This window comes from Ranitomeya imitator, chromosome 5 (genome assembly GCF_032444005.1).
Source record: "Ranitomeya imitator isolate aRanImi1 chromosome 5, aRanImi1.pri, whole genome shotgun sequence".
Taxonomy (NCBI): domain Eukaryota; kingdom Metazoa; phylum Chordata; class Amphibia; order Anura; family Dendrobatidae; genus Ranitomeya; species Ranitomeya imitator.
The window spans coordinates 713,885,742-713,901,251 of record NC_091286.1 but is presented as its reverse complement, the minus strand read 5'-3'; the positions used below and the strand labels follow the sequence as shown (position 1 = coordinate 713,901,251).

Sequence of the window (15,510 nt, the reverse complement as noted above, 5' to 3'; positions counted from 1 at the left end):
ATCCTCCAGTGTACACTGTATAATCTCCCAGCAGTCTCCTCCCATCACCCAGAATCCTCCAGTGTATACTGTATAATCTCCCAGCAGTCTCCTCTCCTCATCACCCAGAATCCTCCAGTGTACACTGTATAATCTCCCAGCAGTCTCCTCACATCACCCAGAATCCTCCAGTGTATACTGTATAATCTCCCAGCAGTCTCCTCTCATCACCCAGAATCCTCCAGTGTATACTGTATAATCTCCCAGCAGTCTCCTCCCATCACCCAGAATCCTCCAGTGTATACTGTATAATCTCCCAGCAGTCTCCTCTCCTCATCACCCAGAATCCTCCAGTGTATACTGTATAATCTCCCAGCAGTCTCCTCCCATCACCCAGAATCCTCCACTGTATACTATATAATCTCCCCGCAGTCTCCTCTCATCACCCAGAATCCTCCAGTATGCACTGTATAATCTCCCAGCAGTCTCCTCTCATCACCCAGAATCCTCCAGTGTATACTGTATAATCTCCCAGCAGTCTCCTCTCATCACCCAGAATCCTCCAGTGTACACTGTATAATCTCCCAGCAGTCTCCTCTCATCACCCAGAATCCTCCAGTGTATACTGTATAATCTCCCAGCAGTCTCCTCTCATCACCCAGAATCCTCCAGTGTATACAGTATAATCTCCCAGCAGTCTCCTCTCATCACCCAGAATCCTCCAGTGTATACTGTATAATCTCCCAGCTGTCTCCTCTCATCACCCAGAATCCTCCAGTGTACACTGTATAATCTCCCAGCAGTCTCCTCCCATCACCCAGAATCCTCTAGTGTACACTGTATAATCTCCCAGCAGTCTCCTCTCATCACCCAGAATCCTCCACTGTATACTGTATAATCTCCCCGCAGTCTCCTCTCATCACCCAGAATCCTCCAGTGTATACTGTATAATCTCCCAGCAGTCTCCTCTCATCACCCAGAATCCTCCAGTGTACACTGTATAATCTCCCAGCAGTCTCCTCTCATCACCCAGAATCCTCCAGTGTACACTGTATAATCTCCCAGCAGTCTCCTCTCATCACCCAGAATCCTCCAGTGTACACTCTATAATCTCCCAGCAGTCTCCTCTCATCACCCAGAATCCTCCAGTGTATACTGTATAATCTCCCAGCAGTCTCCTCATCACCCAGAATCCTCCAGTGTACACTGTATAATCTCCCAGCAGTCTCATCACCCAGAATCCTCCAGTGTATACTGTATAATCTCCCAGCAGTCTCCTCTCATCACCCAGAATCCTCCAGTGTATACTGTATAATCTCCCAGCAGTCTCCTCTCATCACCCAGAATCCTCCAGTGTACACTGTATAATCTCCCAGCAGTCTCCTCTCATCACCCAGAATCCTCCAGTGTATACTGTATAATCTCCCAGCAGTCTCCTCTCATCACCCAGAATCCTCCAGTGTATACTGTATAATCTCCCAGCAGTCTACTCTCATCATCCAGAATCCTCCAGTGTATACTGTATAATCTCCCAGCAGTCTCTTCCCATCACCCAGAATCCTCCAGTGTATACTGTATAATCTCCCAGCAGTCTCCTCCCATCACCCAGAATCCTCCAGTGTATACTGTATAATCTCCCAGCAGCCTCCTCTCATCACCCAGAATCCTCCAGTGTATACTGTATAATCTCCCAGCAGTCTCCTCCCATCACCCAGAATCCTCCAGTGTATACTGTATAATCTCCCAGCAGTCTCCTCTCATCACCCAGAATCCTCCAGTGTATACTGTATAATCTCCCAGCAGCCTCCTCTCATCACCCAGAATCCTCCAGTGTATATTGTATAATCTCCCAGCAGCCTCCTCTCATCACCCAGAATCCTCCAGTGTACACTGTATAATCTCCCAGCAGTCTCTTCCCATCACCCAGAATCCTCCAGTGTATACTGTATAATCTCCCAGCAGTCTCCTCCCATCACCCAGAATCCTCCAGTGTATACTGTATAATCTCCCAGCAGTCTCCTCTCATCACCCAGAATCCTCCAGTGTATACTGTATAATCTCCCAGCAGTCTCCTCTCATCACCCAGAATCCTCCAGTGTACACTGTATAATCTCCCAGCAGTCACCTCTCATCACCCAGAATCCTCCAGTGTATACTGTATAATCTCCCAGCAGTCTCCTCTCATCACCCAGAATCCTCCAGTGTATACTGTATAATCTCCCAGCAGTCTCCTCTCATCACCCAGAATCCTCCAGTGTATACTGTATAATCTCCCAGCAGTCTCCTCTCATCACCCAGAATCCTCCAGTGTATACTGTATAATCTCCCAGCAGTCTCCTCCCATCACCCAGAATCCTCCAGTTTATACTGTATAATCTCCCAGCAGTCTCCTCTCATCACCCAGAATCCTCCAGCGTATACTGTATAATCTCCCAGCAGTCTCCTCATCACCCAGAATCCTCCAGTATATACTGTATAATCTCCCAGCAGTCTCCTCCCATCACCCAGAATCCTCCAGTGTACACTGTATAATCTCCCAGCAGTCTCCTCCCATCACCCAGAATCCTCCAGTATATACTGTATAATCTCCCAGCAGTCTCCTCCCATCACCCAGAATCCTCCAGTGTATACTGTATAATCTCCCCGCAGTCTCCTCTCATCACCCAGAATCCTCCAGTATATACTGTATAATCTCCCAGCAGTCACCTCTCATCACCCAGAATCCTCCAGTGTACACTGTATAATCTCCCAGCAGTCTCCTCCCATCACCCAGAATCCTCCAGTGTATACTGTATAATCTCCCAGCAGTCTCCTCTCATCACCCAGAATCCTCCAGTGTACACTGTATAATCTCCCAGCAGTCTCCTCCCATCACCCAGAATCCTCCAGTGTATACTGTATAATCTCCCAGCAGTCTCCTCTCCTCATCACCCAGAATCCTCCAGTGTACACTGTATAATCTCCCAGCAGTCTCCTCACATCACCCAGAATCCTCCAGTGTACACTGTATAATCTCCCAGCAGTCTCCTCCCATCACCCAGAATCCTCCAGTGTATACTGTATAATCTCCCAGCAGTCTCCTCTCCTCATCACCCAGAATCCTCCAGTGTACACTGTATAATCTCCCAGCAGTCTCCTCACATCACCCAGAATCCTCCAGTGTATACTGTATAATCTCCCAGCAGTCTCCTCTCATCACCCAGAATCCTCCAGTGTATACTGTATAATCTCCCAGCAGTCTCCTCCCATCACCCAGAATCCTCCAGTGTATACTGTATAATCTCCCAGCAGTCTCCTCTCCTCATCACCCAGAATCCTCCAGTGTATACTGTATAATCTCCCAGCAGTCTCCTCCCATCACCCAGAATCCTCCACTGTATACTATATAATCTCCCCGCAGTCTCCTCTCATCACCCAGAATCCTCCAGTATGCACTGTATAATCTCCCAGCAGTCTCCTCTCATCACCCAGAATCCTCCAGTGTATACTGTATAATCTCCCAGCAGTCTCCTCTCATCACCCAGAATCCTCCAGTGTACACTGTATAATCTCCCAGCAGTCTCCTCTCATCACCCAGAATCCTCCAGTGTATACTGTATAATCTCCCAGCAGTCTCCTCTCATCACCCAGAATCCTCCAGTGTATACAGTATAATCTCCCAGCAGTCTCCTCTCATCACCCAGAATCCTCCAGTGTATACTGTATAATCTCCCAGCTGTCTCCTCTCATCACCCAGAATCCTCCAGTGTACACTGTATAATCTCCCAGCAGTCTCCTCCCATCACCCAGAATCCTCTAGTGTACACTGTATAATCTCCCAGCAGTCTCCTCTCATCACCCAGAATCCTCCACTGTATACTGTATAATCTCCCCGCAGTCTCCTCTCATCACCCAGAATCCTCCAGTGTATACTGTATAATCTCCCAGCAGTCTCCTCTCATCACCCAGAATCCTCCAGTGTACACTGTATAATCTCCCAGCAGTCTCCTCTCATCACCCAGAATCCTCCAGTGTACACTGTATAATCTCCCAGCAGTCTCCTCTCATCACCCAGAATCCTCCAGTGTACACTCTATAATCTCCCAGCAGTCTCCTCTCATCACCCAGAATCCTCCAGTGTATACTGTATAATCTCCCAGCAGTCTCCTCATCACCCAGAATCCTCCAGTGTACACTGTATAATCTCCCAGCAGTCTCATCACCCAGAATCCTCCAGTGTATACTGTATAATCTCCCAGCAGTCTCCTCTCATCACCCAGAATCCTCCAGTGTACACTGTATAATCTCCCAGCAGTCTCCTCTCATCACCCAGAATCCTCCAGTGTATACTGTATAATCTCCCAGCAGTCTCCTCTCATCACCCAGAATCCTCCAGTGTACACTGTATAATCTCCCAGCAGTCTCCTCTCATCACCCAGAATCCTCCAGTGTACACTGTATAATCTCCCAGCAGTCTCATCACCCAGAATCCTCCAGTGTATACTGTATAATCTCCCAGCAGTCTCCTCTCATCACCCAGAATCCTCCAGTGTGTATTGTATAATCTCCCAGCAGTCTCATCACCCAGAATCCTCCAGTGTATACTGTATAATCTCCCAGCAGTCTCCTCTCATCACCCAGAATCCTCCAGTGTACACTGTATAATCTCCCAGCAGTCACCTCTCATCACCCAGAATCCTCCAGTGTACACTGTATAATCTCCCAGCAGTCTCATCACCTAGAATCCTCCAGTGTATACTGTATAATCTCCCAGCAGTCTCCTCTCATCACCCAGAATCCTCCAGTGTACACTGTATAATCTCCCAGCAGTCTCCTCTCATCACCCAGAATCCTCCAGTGTATACTGTATAATCTCCCAGCAGTCTCCTCTCATCACCCAGAATCCTCCAGTGTATACTGTATAATCTCCCAGCAGTCTACTCTCATCATCCAGAATCCTCCAGTGTATACTGTATAATCTCCCAGCAGTCTCCTCTCATCACCCAGAATCCTCCAGTGTATACTGTATAATATCCCAGCAGTCTCCTCTCATCACCCAGAATCCTCCAGTGTATACTGTATAATCTCCCAGCAGTCTCCTCTCATCACCCAGAATCCTCCAGTGTACACTGTATAATCTCCCAGCAGTCTCCTCTCATCACCCAGAATCCTCCAGTGTATACTGTATAATCTCCCAGCAGTCTCCTCTCATCACCCAGAATCCTCCAGTGTATACTGTATAATCTCCCAGCAGTCTCCTCTCATCATCCAGAATCCTCCAGTGTATACTGTATAATCTCCCAGCAGTCTCCTCTCATCACCCAGAATCCTCCAGTATATACTGTATAATCTCCCAGCAGTCTCCTCTCATCACCCAGAATCCTCCAGTGTACACTGTATAATCTCCCAGCAGTCTCCTCTCATCACCCAGAATCCTCCAGTGTATACTGTATAATCTCCCAGCAGTCTCCTCTCATCACCCAGAATCCTCCAGTGTATACTGTATAATCTCCCAGCAGTCTCCTCATCACCCAGAATCCTCCAGTGTACACTGTATAATCTCCCAGCAGTCTCCTCCCATCACCCAGAATCCTCCAGTGTATACTGTATAATCTCCCAGCAGTCTCCTCTCATCACCCAGAATCCTCCAGTGTATACTGTATAATCTCCCAGCAGTCTCCTCATCACCCAGAATCCTCCAGTGTACACTGTATAATCTCCCAGCAGTCTCCTCCCATCACCCAGAATCCTCCAGTGTATACTGTATAATCTCCCAGCAGTCTCCTCTCATCACCCAGAATCCTCCAGTGTATACTGTATAATCTCCCAGCAGTCTCCTCATCACCCAGAATCCTCCAGTGTACACTGTATAATCTCCCAGCAGTCTCCTCTCATCACCCAGAATCCTCCAGTGTACACTGTATAATCTCCCAGCAGTCTCCTCTCATCACCCAGAATCCTCCAGTGTACACTGTATAATCTCCCAGCAGTCTCCTCTCATCACCCAGAATCCTCCAGTGTATACTGTATAATCTCCCAGCAGTCTCCTCATCACCCAGAATCCTCCAGTGTATACTGTATAATCTCCCAGCAGTCTCCTCATCACCCAGAATCCTCCAGTGTATACTGTATAATCTCCCAGCAGCCTCCTCTCATCACCCAGAATCCTCCAGTGTACACTGTATAATCTCCCAGCAGTCTCCTCTCATCACCCAGAATCCTCCAGTGTACACTGTATAATCTCCCAGCAGTCTCCTCTCATCACCCAGAATCCTCCAGTGTATACTGTATAATCTCCCAGCAGTCTCCTCTCATCACCCAGAATCCTCCAGTGTACACTGTATAATCTCCCAGCAGCCTCCTCCCATCACCCAGAATCCTCCAGTGTATACTGTATAATCTCCCAGCAGTCTCCTCTCATCACCCAGAATCCTCCAGTGTATACTGTATAATCTCCCAGCAGTCTCCTCTCATCACCCAGAATCCTCCAGTATAAACTGTATAATCTCCCAGCAGTCTCCTCTCATCACCCAGAATCCTCCAGTGTACACTGTATAATCTCCCAGCAGTCTCCTCTCATCACCCAGAATCCTCCAGTGTACACTGTATAATCTCCCAGCAGTCTCCTCTCATCACCCAGAATCCTCCAGTGTATACTGTATAATCTCCCAGCAGTCTCCTCTCATCACCCAGAATCCTCCAGTGTATACTGTATAATCTCCCAGCAGTCTCCTCCCATCACCCAGAATCCTCCAGTGTATACTGTATAATCTCCTAGCAGTCTCCTCTCATCACCCAGAATCCTCCAGTGTATACTGTATAATCTCCCAGCAGTCTCCTCTCATCACCCAGAATCCTCCAGTGTACACTGTATAATCTCCCAGCAGTCTCCTCCCATCACCCAGAATCCTCCAGTGTAATCTCCCATCAGGCACCTCTCCGGTCAGCAGCTCAGTGATCTTGTTGGTGAGCTCCAGGATCTTTGTCTCTGATATTGATGGCGGCGTAGATTCTGTAATCAGGTCCTCGCTCTGTTCCAGGGACCAGTGGAGATGGACGCTCGGAGTCTCACAGTCACCAGATGGTTTTTTCACTATTGTGTAATCCTGTGTAATAAAGAGACAGGGGGAGAGCTGGTCACATATTTTTGGCACAAGCCCATGTGACACATTTCATAATTGTTTAAGGCACTATGTTCTCTATCGTTAATTATGGGGAAGGTACGAAGCACCGTGTGCAGTCACTGACAGAAGTTATGTAAATAAAAGCTTATAACCTGACGTTAGATTCATCCATAGGCGGTATAAATTATTCTTTTGAAAGATGAAACCCTCCGAATTGTGGTTTAGGTTGGGTTCACATTATGTTCTGGCAGCCCGTTAGACTGACTGCGTTACACCGCGGCATAACAGGGTGTAATGCAGTCCGTTAATGCTGCCATTGAGCTCTTTCGGGTGCATCTCTAGCTAGTGATGTGCAGTCATTGAGTGACAGACCCTGGGACGCGGGCTGCAGTGTTTCCGGGTCCGTCGCTGCTAGCGCAGATAGAGCATCTGCTAGCTCTGTCTGCACTAGCGCGATGGCAAGTCGGCACTTGCGTTAACGCAGCCCGTTTAACGCATGTGTTGAACGGGCTTCAATAACGCAATGTGAACCTCGCTTTAGGTTAAGAAAATAAATTGGCATCAATGCAGAAATATTGATCAGTTAATGGACACAGAATGGTCAGATTTTGGCAAGACAAAATTTTGTCGCCTGGTCATAAAATGCACCCAATACTAGTTTACATCCTCACCTGTGCCCAGTAAATGATCGGTTAATTAGTGTGTCTGTATAAAAAGAAACCCAGCACCCCAGACCTTCACTTGAACTGCAACTTGAGCTCTGACAACATGCCAAAGATCCACCCTGCGACCAAAGCCTGGATTATCAAGAGGCTGAAGACCAGATCCACTGCAGAGGTGGCTGGCACCTTTAATGTGTCTCAGCGTCAAGTACAAAGAATTAAAAAAAAAAAAGATTTGAAGAGACTGGAGATGTGTTTGACAAGCCCTGGTCTGGCAGACCCCGCAAGACAACTGCTCAAGAGGAACGTTTGTTGGTTAGAAAATCCAAAGCAAGCCCCTCTTCCACTGCAGCAGAGCTCCAACAGGCCTGGTCACCTCAAGTCCCTGTGTCAACTAGAACAGTTTGTAGGATTCTGTCTCGAAATGGCCTTGATGGTGGAATCAGTGCCCAGAAGCCAGCACTAAACAAAAGTCCCACAGCTGCTAAACAGATGGACGCTGGAAAAGTGGCAGAAGGTGGATTTCTCTGATGAATCTTCAGTAGAATTACAGCACAGCCACCGCAAATACTGCAGGAGACCTACTGGAGCCCGTATGGATCCAAAATACACCCAGAAAACAGTTACATTTGGTGGTGGAAAGATCATGGCCTGAGGTTACATTCAGTATGGGGGTGTGCGAAACATTTACAGGGTGGAAGGCAATATCAATAGCCTAAAATATCAAGAATTATTAGCTAACTCTTATATTCCAAATCATAAAAGGGGTCAAATTCTGCAGCAGGATGGTGCTCCATCTCATACACCATCTCTACAACAAAGTTCGTCCAGGCAAAAAAGATCAAGGTGCTCAAGGACTGGCCAGCCCGGTCACCAGACATGGACATCATTGAGCATGTTTGGGGTAGGATGAAAAAGGAAGCTTGGAAGACAAAACCAAAGAATCTAGATTAATTCTGGGAGGCAGGTAAGACGGCATTCTGTGCTATTCCTGATGACTTCATTAATAAATTGTATGAATCATTGTTGAACCGCATGGATGCCGTCCTTCAAGCTCATGGAAGTCACACAAAATATTAAATATGACTCTAATAGCACCAGAACTTCATTCACCAATGTTATGCAACATGTATTTGTATTTCAAGTTAGTTATTTGTTTGAATATCACATTACTTTCTGTGGGTGACAAAACTGTTGTCTTGCCAAAATCTGACCATTCTGTGTCCATTAACTGATCAATATCTCTGCATTGATGCCAATTTATTTTTTTAACCTAAACCACATTTCGGAGGGTTTCAGCTTTCAAAAGAGTAATTTCTACAACCAGCACATGAACTTAACGTCAGGTTATAAGCTTTTATTTACATAACATGGATAAGCGATAACTTCTGTCAGGGAGTTTAAAAGTTAAAGATATACAGAAGTATATATAGAAGAGTTTACCTCTCCACTCAGCAGATAATGATAGAAATATAGAAGAGTTTACCTCTCCACTCAGCAGATAATAGAAATATGGAAGAGTTTACCTCTCCACTCAGCAGATAATAATAGAAATATAGAAGAGTTTACCTCTCCACTCAGCAGATAATAGAAATATAGAAGAGTTTACCTCTCCACTCAGCAGATAATAATAGAAATATAGAAGAGTTTACCTCTCCGCTCAGCAGATAATAATAGAAATATAGAAGAGTTTACCTCTCCACTCAGCAGATAATAGAAATATAGAGGAGTTTACCTCTCCGCTCAGCAGATAATAATAGAAATATAGAAGAGTTTACCTCTCCACTCAGCAGATAATAGAAATATAGAAGAGTTTACCTCTCCACTCAGCAGATAATAATAGAAATATAGAAGAGTTTACCTCTCCACTCAGCAGATAATAATAGAAATATAGAAGAGTTTACCTCTCCTCTCAGCAGATAATAATAGAAATATAGAAGAGTTTACCTCTCCACTCAGCAGATAATAGAAATATAGAAGAGTTTACCTCTCCACTCAGCAGATAATAATAGAAATATAGAAGAGTTTACCTCTCCGCTCAGCAGATAATAGAAATATAGAAGAGTTTACCTCTCCGCTCAACAGATAATATTAGAAATATAGAAGAGTTTACCTCTCCGCTCAGCAGATAATAATAGAAATATAGAAGAGTTTACCTCTCCACTCAGCAGATAATAGAAATATAGAAGAGTTTACCTCTCCACTCAGCAGATAATAATAGAAATATAGAAGAGTTTACCTCTCCGCTCAGCAGATAATAGAAATATAGAAGACTTTACCTCTCCGCTCAGCAGATAATAATAGAAATATAGAAGAGTTTACCTCTCCGCTCAGCAGATAATAATAGAAATATAGAAGAGTTTACCTCTCCGCTCAGCAGATAATAATAGAAATATAGAAGAGTTTACCTCTCCACTCAGCAGATAATAATAGAAATATAGAAGAGTTTACCTCTCCACTCTGCAGATAATAGAAATATAGAGGAGTTTACCTCTCCACTCAGCAGATAATAATAGAAATATAGAAGAGTTTACCTCTCCACTCATCAGATAATAGAAATATAGAAGAGTTTACCTCTCCACTCAGCAGATAATAGAAATATAGAAGAGTTTACCTCTCCGCTCAGCAGATAATGATAGAAATATAGAAGAGTTTACCTCTCCACTCAGCAGATAATAGAAATATAGAAGAGTTTACCTCTCCGCTCAGCAGATAATAATAGAAATATAGAAGAGTTTACCTCTCCACTCAGCAGATAATAATAGAAATATAGAAGAGTTTACCTCTCCACTCAGCAGATAATAGAAATATAGAAGAGTTTACCTCTCCACTCAGCAGATAATAATAGAAATATAGAAGAGTTTACCTCTCCACTCAGCAGATAATAATAGAAATATAGAAGAGTTTACCTCTCCACTCAGCAGATAATAATAGAAATATAGAAGAGTTTACCTCTCCACTCAGCAGACAATAATAGAAATATAGAAGAGTTTACCTCTCCACTCAGCAGATAATAACAGAAATATAGAAGAGTTTACCTCTCCACTCAGCAGATAATAGAAATATATAGAAGAGTTTACCTCTCCACTCAGCAGATAATAGAAATATAGAAGAGTTTACCTCTCCACTCAGCAGACAATAATAGAAATATAGAAGAGTTTACCTCTCCACTCAGCAGATAATAACAGAAATATAGAAGAGTTTACCTCTCCACTCAGCAGATAATAGAAATATATAGAAGAGTTTACCTCTCCACTCAGCAGATAATAGAAATATAGAAGAGTTTACCTCTCCACTCAGCAGATAATAATAGAGATATAGAAGAGTTTACCTCTCCACTCAGCAGATAGTAGAAATATAGAAGAGTTTACCTCTCCACTCAGCAAATAATAGAAATATAGAAGAGTTTACCTCTCCACTCAGCAGATAATAATAGAAATATGGAAGAGTTTACCTCTCCACTCAGCAGATAATAATAGAAATATAGAAGAGTTTACCTCTCCACTCAGCAGATAATAGAAATATAGAAGAGTTTATCTCTCCACTCAGCAGATAATAGAAATATAGAAGAGTTTACATAGTAACATAGTAACATAGTTAGTAAGGCCGAAAAAAGACATTTGTCCATCCAGTTCAGCCTATATTCCATCATAATAAATACCCAGATCTACGTCCTTCTACAGAACCTAATAATTGTATGATACAATATTGTTCTGCTCCAGGAAGACATCCAGGCCTCTCTTGAACCCCTCGACTGAGTTCGCCATCACCACCTCCTCAGGCAAGCAATTCCAGATTCTCACTGCCCTAACAGTAAAGAATCCTCTTCTATGTTGGTGGAAAAACCTTCTCTCCTCCAGACGCAAAGAATGCCCCCTTGTGCCCGTCACCTTCCTTGGTATAAACAGATCCTCAGCGAGATATTTGTATTGTCCCCTTATATACTTATACATGGTTATTAGATCGCCCCTCAGTCGTCTTTTTTCTAGACTAAATAATCCTAATTTCGCTAATCTATCTGGGTATTGTAGTTCTCCCATCCCCTTTATTAATTTTGTTGCCCTCCTTTGTACTCTCTCTAGTTCCATTATATCCTTCCTGAGCACCGGTGCCCAAAACTGGACACAGAACTCCATGTGCGGTCTAACTAGGGATTTGTACAGAGGCAGTATAATGCTCTCATCATGTGTATCCAGACCTCTTTTAATGCACCCCATGATCCTGTTTGCCTTGGCAGCTGCTGCCTGGCACTGGCTGCTCCAGGTAAGTTTATCCTTAACTAGGATCCCCAAGTCCTTCTCCCTGTCAGATTTACCCAGTGGTTTCCCGTTCAGTGTGTAATGGTGATATTGATTCCCTCTTCCCATGTGTATAACCTTACATTTATCATTGTTAAACCTCATCTGCCACCTTTCAGCCCAAGTTTCCAACTTATCCAGATCCATCTGTAGCAGAATACTATCTTCTCTTGTATTAACTGCTTTACATAGTTTTGTATCATCTGCAAATATCGATATTTTACTGTGTAAACCTTCTACCAGATCATTAATGAATATGTTGAAGAGAACAGGTCCCAATACTGACCCCTGCGGTACCCCACTGGTCACAGCGACCCAGTTAGAGACTATACCATTTATAACCACCCTCTGCTTTCTATCACTAAGCCAGTTACTAACCCATTTACACACATTTTCCCCCACACCAAGCATTCTCATTTTGTGTACCAACCTCTTGTGCGGCACGGTATCAAACGCTTTGGAAAAATCGAGATATACCACGTCCAATGACTCACCGTGGTCCAGCCTATAGCTTACCTCTTCATAAAAACTGATTAGATTGGTTTGACAGGAGCGATTTCTCATAAACCCATGCTGATATGGAGTTAAACAGTTATTCTCATTGAGATAATCCAGAATAACATCCCTCAGAAACCCTTCAAATATTTTACCAACAATAGAGGTTAGACTTACTGGCCTATAATTTCCAGGTTCACTTTTAGAGCCCTTTTTGAATATTGGCACCACATTTGCTATGCGCCAGTCCTGCGGAACAGACCCTGTCGCTATAGAGTCACTAAAAATAAGAAATAATGGTTTATCTATTACATTACTTAGTTCTCTTAGTACTCGTGGGTGTATGCCATCCGGACCCGGAGATTTATCTATTTTAATCTTATTTAGCCGGTTTCGCACCTCTTCTTGGGTTAGATTGGTGACCCTTAATATAGGGTTTTCATTGTTTCTTGGGATTTCACCTAGCATTTCATTTTCCACCGTGAATACCGTGGAGAAGAAGGTGTTTAATATGTTAGCTTTTTCCTCGTCATCTACAACCATTCTTTCCTCACTATTTTTTAAGGGGCCTACATTTTCAGTTTTTATTCTTTTACTATTGATATAGTTGAAGAACAGTTTGGGATTAGTTTTACTCTCCTTAGCAATGTGCTTCTCTGTTTCCTTTTTGGCAGCTTTAATTAGTTTTTTAGATAAAGTATTTTTCTCCCTATAGTTTTTTAGAGCTTCAATGGTGCCATCCTGCTTTAGTAGTGCAAATGCTTTCTTTTTACTGTTAATTGCCTGTCTTACTTCTTTGTTTAGCCACATTGGGTTTTTCCTATTTCTAGTCCTTTTATTCCCACAAGGTATAAACCGCTTACACTGCCTATTTAGGATGTTCTTAAACATTTCCCATTTATTATCTGTATTCTCATTTCTGAGGATATTGTCCCAGTCTACCAGATTAAGGGCATCTCTAAGCTGGTCAAACTTTGCCTTCCTAAAGTTCAATGTTTTTGTGACTCCCTGACAAGTCCCCCTAGTGAAAGACAGGTGAAACTGCACAATATTGTGGTCGCTATTTCCTAAATGCTCAACCACCTGCAGATTTGTTATTCTGTCAGGTCTATTAGATAGTATTAGGTCTAAAAGTGCTGCTCCTCTGGTTGGACTCTGCACCAATTGTGAAAGATAATTTTTCTTGGTTATTAGCAGAAACCTGTTGCCTTTATGGGTTTCACAGGTTTCTGTTTCCCAGTTAATATCCGGGTAGTTAAAGTCCCCCATAACCAGGACCTCATTATGGGTTGCAGCTTCATCTATCTGCTTTAGAAGTAGACTTTCCATGCTTTCTGTTATATTTGGGGGTTTGTAACAGACCCCAATGAGAATTTTGTTACCATTTTTACGATCCTTTCTAAACAGACTGTAACCCTGTAAGTTAACTGCCCAGTCATAGCTTTCATCTAACCATGTCTCGGTTATTCCCACTATGTCAAAGTTACCTGTAGATATTTCTGCTTCTAGTTCTTCCATCTTGTTTGTCAGGCTTCTGGCGTTTGCGAGCATGCAGTTTAGAGGATTTTGTTTTGTTCCAATCTCCTCACTGTGGATTGTTTTAGAAATGTTCTTACCTCCCTTCTGAGTATGTTTTCCTGGGTCGTCTTTGTTCGAGTCTAATGTTTTTCTTCCCGTCCCCTCTTCTTCTAGTTTAACGCCCTCCTGATGAGTGTAGCGAGTCTTCTGGCGAATGTGTGTTTCCCAGGTTTGTTGAGGTGTAGTCCGTCTCTGGCGAGGAGTCCATCATACCAGTAATTCACACCGTGGTCCAGGAATCCAAATCCTTGTTGTCTGCACCATCGTCTTAGCCAGTTGTTTGCATCAAGGATCCTGTTCCATCTCCTGGTGCCATGCCCGTCTACTGGAAGGATAGAAGAAAAAACTACCTGTGCATCCAGTTCCTTTACTTTCTTCCCCAACTCTTCAAAGTCCTTGCAGATTGTCGGTAGGTCCTTCCTTGCCGTGTCATTGGTGCCAACATGTATCAGAAGAAATGGGTGGACGTCCTTGGAGCTGAAGAGCTTTGGTATCCTATCGGTCACATCCTTGATCATCGCACCTGGAAGGCAGCATACTTCTCTTGCAGTTATGTCCGGTCTGCAGATGGCTGCTTCGGTGCCTCTCAGTAGTGAGTCTCCCACCACCACCACTCTTCGTTGCTTCTTGGCTGTACTTTTTGCTGTCACTTGTTGCTGTGTGCCCTTTTCTTTTTTGCTTGCTGGTATTGCTTCATTCTTAGGTGTGCCATCTTCATCCTCTACAAAGATTTGATATCGGTTCTTCAGTTGTGTGGTTGGTGATTTCTCCATGGTCTTCTTGCTTCTTTTGGTCACATGCTTCCACTCATCTGCTTTTGGAGGTTCTCTGACACTTTTTTCACCTTCTGTGACCAGTAGAGATGCTTCTGTTCTGTCTAGAAAGTCTTCATTCTCTTTGATGAGTTTCAAAGTTGCTATTCTTTCTTCCAGACCCCGCACCTTTTCTTCTAAAAGGGCCACTAGTCTACACTTCTGACAGGTGAAATTGGATTCTTCTTCTGGTTACCTCTCCACTCAGCAGATAATAATAGAAATATAGAAGAGTTTACCTCTCCACTCAGCAGATAGTAGAAATATAGAAGAGTTTACCTCTCCGCTCAGCAGATAATAATAGAAATATAGAAGAGTTTACCTCTCCACTCAGCAGACAATAATAGAAATATAGAAGAGTTTACCTCTGCACTCAGCAGACAATAATAGAAATATAGAAGAGTTTACCTCTCCACTCAGCAGATAATAACAGAAATATAGAAGAGTTTACATCTCCACTCAGCAGATAATAGAAATATAGAAGAGTTTACCTCTCCACTCAGCAGATAATAGAAATATAGAAGAGTTTACCTCTCCACTCAGCAGATAATAGAAATATAGAAGAGTTTACCTCTCCACTCAG

General features: G+C 43.6%; 1 protein-coding gene across 1 annotated transcript in view; it reads right to left on the bottom strand.

The window, feature by feature from the left end:
- The window catches only part of LOC138638934 (zinc finger protein ZFP2-like), a 125,325-nt gene that overhangs the window by 82,982 nt on the left and 26,833 nt on the right, over positions 1-15,510 (bottom strand). The window contains exon 2 of the mRNA XM_069728689.1: positions 6,894-7,064. Within this exon, the coding sequence (XP_069584790.1) occupies positions 6,894-7,064 (171 nt within the window). The remainder of the gene's footprint in view (positions 1-6,893; positions 7,065-15,510) is intronic.